We start from the raw sequence: 8,850 nt of genomic DNA, 5'->3' as shown, positions 1-8,850 counted from the left end.
GATTTATTGAACTAAAAATCTCTAGATTCAGATTGTGTTCTTTTAACTCTAATCACTTACTAGGAATTCGAAATACGCCCAGAGAGGAAAGTACGACGGGCCCGGGCATGGCCCAAGTATGTAGAACCTTGGCCCGACTTGGTTGCTAGACTTGGCCCATGCTTAGTTGCCAGACCTGACCTATGCTTGGCTGCCAGGCCTGGCCCATGGTTTGTTGCCGAACCTTGCCCATGCATCGAGGAAACTCGTAGAATTTATGATCATCAATATTTAAACTATTTAACCGAGGTAAATGATGTGAAAAAAACTCGGTGAAAATTCAGCTGGGTTCCGGGCGCGAACTGCCGACCTTCCGATTGCTGGGTCCGAACAATAGCTACTGGATGAACCTACTAATGTTAAACTGATACATTATTATAATCTACTTATTAAACCATAGGTATAACCAAACTTGGGTAATCCTACCTTGGCCCAAGTCTGGCTCGTCATTGGATGACCAAGACTAGGTTACCCAGTCTTAGCCCAAGCCCTGGTAATAATTGTAACGGCCAGGACTAAGTACCCAATCTTGAGCCAAGCATGGGCCAATATAGGTGTGCCAAAACTAGGTTCCCCAGTGCTGGGCCAAATAGAGCCCCGTCGTTCAATTTGGCAGCTCCTGCATGAGACCCCAACATTAACTTCAGAGTTAAATTTGATCGATTCAGTGCTTGAATTAGAACCTGTGACGTCACATCCCGACTAGAATTTTTAATAAGGACCTAACGAAGTCCTTATCAGGTTATACTTATTTCAAATAAGGTCCCGATCAGGCCCGCCTAGAATTATTCATAAGGGCCTGACGAGGCCCTTATCAGACTAACCTTATTTCAAATGAGGTCCCTATCAGGATAGTGCTAGTTTGAGGTTCCAACACTTAAGTCAAAGCTGTTGAGCAGAAGCGACTATGTTTTTTCCTGACATATGTTATCACAAGATTATCGGATCCGAATGTTAGCCAAAAATAATCAAAATTAAAAAAATTGTTTTTCCCTGATTCCTAAACTTTTAAATTTTTTCATAGATCCATAAATGAATTTTATGCCTCAAAACCATGCTGAGCGTTCCATTTTATCATATGATAAATAATAATATTATTAAATATCGGCTCAAAATGTTTCCGAATCAAAATCACATACATGCATACAACCAGCTCCAGAATGTTCGAAAGTTGCCTGGGGTCTATATGACCCCATGTAAGGAATCCGGGACTTTTTAGAGGTGTGACTAGTTAGAAATAATCTAATTTTTATCATGGACTATCTTTATAAAGTATAAGTAAAATATAGTCAGGGAAATCAGTAAATTCATTAAATACATAATTAAAAGAAACCAATGCATTTTATAAGACATTAAATATTTTATTTGCTATTATCAAACAGACGAAATAAAAAGGTATTGAAGAGATACATTGCTATTTTATTTAATTCATATTATAAGACTAAGTAAATTCTAACAAATTAATTATGAAGTCCACAACAGTTTTCTTCTTCTTTTCACAATTTTATTCTCATCCAAAAAAAGTCCTTAAATTTTCAACTTTTTATAAAAATTGAAAATTAAAAAAAAAAATTACCAGTTTCAATCCGACTCTCAAATCTTGAGTTTTTAAGATTTCGAGATTCAAAAACTATCACTCAAGAAAATCAAGTTTTTTCTATTCAAATTTGTTTACATAATTTCTTAGAGCGAATTAAAGTACTGAGTATTTTACGAGATATTAAAAAGATAAATTTTTTAAAATTACAGATAATTTTTTTCGATTGTTTTAAAATAAATCGTTAATTATCGATTTGATTGATATTTTATTCAATTAGACAGTGATAAGTTTCAGGGTTAGTCCGAAAGAACTAAAAATTTTATATATATAAATAAATTGAAATTAATTACTTTTATAATACTTCTATGTAAAATAAGGATCCATTTTTTTTCTTTAAAACTTCGTAACTTACAAATTCTACACTAAAGGAGAGTGTTTTTCAGTTTTTAAATCCCACACAGAAAACAGGATTCTTGGCGTAAGATATTTTTTCTCACCCCAAGAAAATTTTCGTTTTCAATTCATAATGCAACAAATTTCTTAGGGCAAGTAAAAATTTTCTTGGAGTGAGTGAAAAATTTTTGGGCCGAAAAATTCGTTTTTTCTGTGCATACTCTCTAAATCTGAAATAGTGTATATATACTACTTTTCAATGGTTTTCACTGTTTCAGATTTAAAGAGTAACTCACTGAAAAATTGAGATAATGCAATAATTTTTTTTATTATTCAACTGAAGTCAAATGAGCTATTGAAAAAAAATTTTTGAAGTAGCAATAAAAAATTACACCTGCGACTAACTTACAACAGGTTTCTTATTTATAAAAATAATTTAATTTTTTTTTACACTGTAAGAAATCGAGAGTGAACTCGTATTTTATTTCAATTCGAATTTTTCAAGTAAAGTGATTTCGGAGTGATGTGAATTTAATTTTAATTCGCATATACACTAATCTAGAGTTCCAATGTTAAAATAAACTCCTTTCTGGCATTAATTTTACTCCGGAGGGGATGAAATATATAAAAAATCATCCGCTCCGCATTCATTCCGGATTCAATCCCGCTTCACTCGATCCTTGACAATTTTTACACTACATCTATAAAGAAATGATGTAATATTTTTAGCCATAGTCTATTAATTTATAACTATTCCAACGATTTTTAAGCAATCATTCAATAATAAATGTTGCTTTAGAAAATTGTCTTATAAATGCTCAATTCATATTTTATAAACTGTTCAAGATAACGAACTATTCAAGCTCTTCTACTACAAATTAGATTTTAAAACTCCATGTTACAAAAAATATGATACAATAAAGAACAAAGCTTGGGATATCGAAGATTTATTTAAAAGATATGGCTCGCCTCGCCTCAGCCTTGATCCACTCCGTGTACTCCAAGTTTTTTTCATCTCATCTGCATCTCGTATGACGCGGGTTTTCTATCTCTTTCTGACTTTCGACTACGTAAGTACTACAATGGACAAGGCGATATTTAAAGGTCTGTAAGTTTGTTTGCCGCACATAGACATTCGTTCATTGCCACGTTAATTTTTTTGAACCAGTCACTTGCTTACACATTAGTGTCACAAAAAATGTCTAATGAAAGTGATTTACAAAGACCAAAGCACGACTCTAGTGTTACAATTGATGCAATTGCAATAAATTACCATCTCTTGCTGATGTACTAACACTTTATCTCTATTGTGACCAATAAACTTTATCTAACGACTTTTTCATTCTATTTAAATTTCTTTAAATGTCTGTTGAGTAATAAGATAACTAGGTATATTAGTTAATAAATAAATATTACAAAATTTAAAGAATTGCAAAAATTTTATTAACTCAAAAAAGTATTATTTTTTTTATATAATACGTCCATAGCTAATTTAATCGTATTTACATCCGTCCTTAAGGTACTTAGGCATCACTTAGTTTGGTTTAATTTTTATGAATTTAGTTCTAGTACCCATGTCCATATCCGTAACCATGTCCCAAACCATAACCATGTCCCAAACCATATCCATGTCCCAAACCGTATCCACCATGTCCGTATCCATGTCCATAAACATGTCCTAAACCGTAGGCACTGTGTCCGTATCCATATCCGCTGAATCCTGAGTAATGAGGTGCAACATAAGCAGCAACTGGAGTAGCGTAATGAATTTTAGTGACTGCTGGTGCAATTAATGGCGTTGCAATTACTTTAGGAGCATAGGCAACCTTTTTTAAAAAATACACATATATTAATACATTATTTCATCACGTATACAATGGGAATTTTCTCATTTATAAGATACTGTAGATTATGATAAATGATAACGTTTTACCTTGTAAGTATTAGCGTAGCTGGTGGCTGGAGCATGATAACTCACAGAAGGTGCATAACTCACAGTAGGAGCGTATGCGTGACTATAAGCATGACCATAACCGTATGGGGCGACGAGTCCTGCAGAAGCATATGCCACCAAAACTAAGAAAACCAACTGAAAATAATTATAAATATTTATTTATTTTTATGATTTACTTTAACATAAATAACTGGATCAGTACTTCAATGATACAATTATTATTTGGTTTTTAATATTATCAAAATCTTGATATTTAAAAATTTTTTCAAAATATTTAAAAAAATGATTCCGATCCTGACAATGAATTAATTCTAAACCATAATCCGAGGACTAAGGATCATGAAAGGAGGAAAGATCATAAATCTTGATATTATTAATTTTAGATTATACTACTGGGAGTATAGTAGCATGATAATTTTAATTTTTTAATACTAATTTTATTAACTTTTCACAATCACAGGATGTTTAAATTTTCACTTAGTTTTTGTTTATTAGAGTAAATTTACCATTCGCGGCCACTATACCATTTACGGACACATAATACTTTATTTCAACTTTACCACCGAGAACAATAACTTGGAGTTGCAAGTAAATGTGTTATTGTTTTTGTGGCAATAACATATTTTCTGAATTAAGAATAAATTACCATTCCTGCTTAATAAAAATTACTTTAATTAAATAAATTTGATTCTATAAATAATTTCTTGATTCAAAAAAATAAATTTGCAAATGATTTTTCTCAATGATAACTTTTGTGAAAAATTAACGATATTATTGCGTCAATTATAAATTACTTTGTTGAAAAGAAAGTTTTTTAAATTAATTACCATGTAATTTTTAAATTCTCAAATTACTCATTGTTCAATAGAAAACTCAAAAATTTAATCACTTCATTTTATATCAATTTTATCACATGAAAGTTAATTTTTAAACCATGATTAATAATTTAGTAAGAAAGATGATGATATAATTATAAAATATTAAAATGAATACTTACAAGCTTGAACATTTTGTTAAAGTTGCTGTTGTCAACTCAGAAGTATCTGACTTAGACATATCCCTAGGACCTCTTATATACCCCATCAATAGTAGAATCTTGAGAGAATGGATAATGTTGTGATACCGAAGGTTAGGAAAAAAATTTCCCCCATACTTACAATAGAGTCACACGTTGTAGAGACGTGAAGCATTAGAGCGTATCTATAATGCTGATGCCCTTCTAGTTGGACATACATCCGTTGAAGATATTGTGGGGATGTTATGTAGGATTTATCATTCATTCGTTGTGTGTTCAGTTTTCATGATCCTTACAGCTAATCTTTCGATTCCAAGGATCAATAATCGATCATCAACGTTGAATCAAGAGTCACAAAGGTAGGGTCATGAAGGCCAAAGTAATTACAAAAGAAGAAATCGTTCAGTGTGGATTTGTCGTGAGAAAAAGTATACACTTTAGTGGCTACTGCTACTCTCTGTGCGGTACCTTGAAACAAAAAGACATGATCACCTGCGTGTATATAATTATTATGTTATATGCACGTTTTTTTTTCTTTTTTTTACACACCTTGGGAACTTGGTGTTGTCAAGCGTAAAAACCAAATGAATAGACACACCCACGAAGGAGACACCATGTGCAATCAACTGTAAAGAGAGATGCGAGGTCGTGAAAATATTATTTTAAGTTATGGTTATTTTTTACTGAAAATTTTTCAAGGACTATTTCTAATCACTTAAATATTGATAATAAACAAAAGAAAGAAAGAAAATTACACAATAAAAATTAGTTTTAAACTAGAGTATTTATTTATTTTTTTTTACATTCTCTAGATAAATAAAATTTTTTAACTTTAAGACAAAGGTTGTAATTACATTATAGTCACCTATCATCTTGGAATTATGCGAATTGTTTGTGGAGTAAGGACAACAGGATTTCTCTTCTTGCATGATTATAAAACATATTATTATATTAAAGACTAGAAATTAAAAAAAAAAAAATAATAAATTAAATGAAAATTATAATTAAGATTATGAGATAGGTTAACAGTTTATTGAAGATTTAATAATCTTGAGTTATAAATTTTATATTGATATGATAAAAATCAATATTTATTAAATGTCATTTTTATAAATCAATGCATTTATAATTATTGAATAAAATACATGTTAAATTTAATAAAATTAAATAATTTTTTTTTAGTGATGAAACCGATTGAATTAATATTATTAATCAAAGTGTAAACAATATAATTTTAGAATAATTAATAAGCTCCGCAGAGTCACGTTTAAATATCTATTAACAAGTGTAATAATAGTCCGAGTTATGTCGACGTGAAGAATGAGAGATAATTTTTAATTTTTTTGAAGAATCAAGAAAAGTCATGAACAAAAAAAAAGTAGAACAAAGAGAAAAAAAAATGATTTAAGCATCTCCTTCGCCTTCTTCATCCTCATCAAAATCGCCTTCATCGTCAGCTGTTGCTGTTTCATATTGCTGATACTCAGAAACCAAATCATTCATATTAGATTCAGCCTCAGTAAATTCCATTTCATCCATCCCTTCGCCAGTATACCAATGAAGAAATGCTTTACGCCTGAACATCGCAGTGAATTGTTCAGACACACGTTTGAAAAGTTCCTGAATAGCAGTTGAATTTCCAATGAACGTTGCTGACATCTTTAAACCTCTTGGTGGAATATCACATACTGCTGTTTTCACATTACTTGGAATCCATTCAACAAAATATGTACTATTTTTATTTTGTATATTAAGCATTTGTTCATCAACTTCTTTCATAGACATTCGCCCACGAAAAACAGCAGCAACAGTAAGATATTTTCCATGACGTGGATCACAAGCAGCCATCATATTTTTAGCATCAAACATTTGTTGGGTTAATTCAGGAACAGTTAGTGCACGGTATTGTTGTGATCCTCTGGATGTCAATGGTGCAAACCCAGGAATAAAAAAATGAAGACGTGGAAATGGTACCATGTTTACAGCAAGTTTTCTTAAATCTGCATTCAATTGACCGGGAAATCTTAGACAAGTCGTGACTCCACTTAACGTTGCACTTACTAAATGATTCAAATCACCGTATGTTGGGGTGGTTAGTTTCAAAGTTCGAAAACAAATGTCATATAGAGCTTCATTATCAATGCAATACGACTCGTCTGTATTTTCTACCAACTGATGAACTGATAAGGTGCAATTGTAGGGCTCCACTACTGTGTCAGATACCTTAAAAATTTTTTAATAACCATATTAATTCAATTATAAAAATAATAATAGTTATTTATTGGATATATTAAAAAAAAAAAAATAATTAAAATTACTTTTGGTGAAGGAACGACACTGAAAGTCATCATAATACGATCTGGATACTCTTCGCGTATTTTTGAAATTAAAAGAGTACCCATTCCAGCACCCGTGCCACCTCCAAGAGAGTGAGTAAGTTGGAAACCCTGCAGACAATCACAACTTTCGGCTTCTTTTCGAACAACGTCCAAAACAGAATCAACCAATTCGGCGCCCTCAGTATAATGACCTTTAGCCCAATTATTTCCAGCACCACTTTGACCAAATACAAAATTGTCAGGACGAAATATTTGACCAAAAGGCCCTGAACGAACAGCATCCATTGTTCCAGGTTCCAAATCAACTAGAATTGCTCGTGGGACATATTTTCCACCGGTCGCTTCATTATAGTAAACATTTATACGTTCCAACTGGAGATCTGAGTTTCCGTGATAGGTACCAGTCGGATCAATTCCATGTTCGTCTGATATCACTTCCCAAAACTAAAAATAATAAAAACAGTTTTATTTTTATCATTCATTAATTTATTCAATAATATATATTTTTCTGAGATTTGTCATATATATAATAAATAAAATAACAATAATAAATAGTTACTTTAGCACCAATTTGATTGCCACATTGACCCGCTTGAAGATGAACAATCTCACGCATTTTTATTTGTTTTAAATCAGCAGTTAATTTTTTTTTTATATTTTATATTTTTATATTGTCAAAAGTTTCAATAGAAATCAAAAAATTTGATTGAAGATGTTGATTGATGAGGTCAAATATCAAGGATATTAATATGAGTTTAATGATCTGCACTAAAATAATGTTTAATTGTTTTTTTTCCTCTCCAAGGTAACCGTCAAAAACTTTTATAGTCACAACACAAATGTTATCGAAACAAAATACTACCGCATCAACATTCATACGACTAAATAAAATTTTTTTTTTTTTTTTATTTAAATTCATATGATTTGGAATCAGTATAAAAAAATTATAAATGACTTTAAAATCTATTTAGTATTCATGATAAGCTAAAAAATGAAAAAGTATAAATTATCATTATGATAAATTACACTGACTCATAAAATTAATAACATATTATTACACTATTAAAATTATTAAAAAAATTTAGAATATAATATATATTGATGATAACTAAATTAAAAATAAATATTAATTAAAAAATAAATATACAATTAGTTTATAATTTGAATTTAATTATTTTGTGCTCCGTTACTTCATAATTAGCATATACAGTCTGTGTCGGTGAAAGATTTCCAATTTTTATAATACTTGTTTGTAATTGATCTGATTCCATGTGCTGAGTACTTATCGGAGATTGTTCTAATTTTAAATCCATACAATCATTATTACCCGCGACATTTTCTTTTATTTTTTTAAATAATTTTCCGGGTAGTAAAGGTGTTTTGGTAAATTCTCGAAATCCAGGACGAAATATTTTATATTCATTTAAAGGAGAATGATTAACAGTTGGTCTAATAGCAAACACAAGTTTTCGTGGCATATTTAAGTATTAAATTCAGGTATTAAATAAATATACTGTCGTCAATCAATTAGATTTATATATCACGAATGGATTAATCATTTCTTTTTGTA

General features: G+C 30.5%; 2 protein-coding genes across 2 annotated transcripts; both read right to left on the bottom strand.

The window, feature by feature from the left end:
* Positions 1 to 3,488: 3,488 nt before the first annotated feature.
* LOC103568977 (glycine-rich protein) lies at positions 3,489 to 4,971 on the bottom strand. Its single transcript, XM_008546035.1, has 3 exons — positions 4,924 to 4,971; positions 3,906 to 4,061; positions 3,489 to 3,798 (listed from the first exon to the last, which is right to left on the bottom strand). The coding sequence occupies exons 1-3, from the start codon at positions 4,933 to 4,935 to the stop codon at positions 3,538 to 3,540; spliced, it is 429 nt and encodes a 142-aa protein (XP_008544257.1). The 5' UTR covers positions 4,936 to 4,971; the 3' UTR covers positions 3,489 to 3,537.
* A 786-nt stretch (positions 4,972 to 5,757) lies between these two features.
* LOC103568978 (tubulin beta chain) lies at positions 5,758 to 8,846 on the bottom strand. Its single transcript, XM_008546036.3, has 3 exons — positions 7,840 to 8,846; positions 7,260 to 7,724; positions 5,758 to 7,164 (listed from the first exon to the last, which is right to left on the bottom strand). Exons 1-3 carry the CDS (start codon positions 7,894 to 7,896, stop codon positions 6,346 to 6,348), a joined length of 1,341 nt encoding a protein of 446 aa, XP_008544258.1. The 5' UTR covers positions 7,897 to 8,846; the 3' UTR covers positions 5,758 to 6,345.
* Positions 8,847 to 8,850: the final 4 nt, after the last annotated feature.

The sequence above is a fragment of the Microplitis demolitor genome, chromosome 7 (assembly GCF_026212275.2).
Source record: "Microplitis demolitor isolate Queensland-Clemson2020A chromosome 7, iyMicDemo2.1a, whole genome shotgun sequence".
NCBI classification, from domain to species: domain Eukaryota; kingdom Metazoa; phylum Arthropoda; class Insecta; order Hymenoptera; family Braconidae; genus Microplitis; species Microplitis demolitor.
Note: the sequence above shows the minus strand (reverse complement) of the source record. Positions and strands in the feature narration are given on the sequence as shown.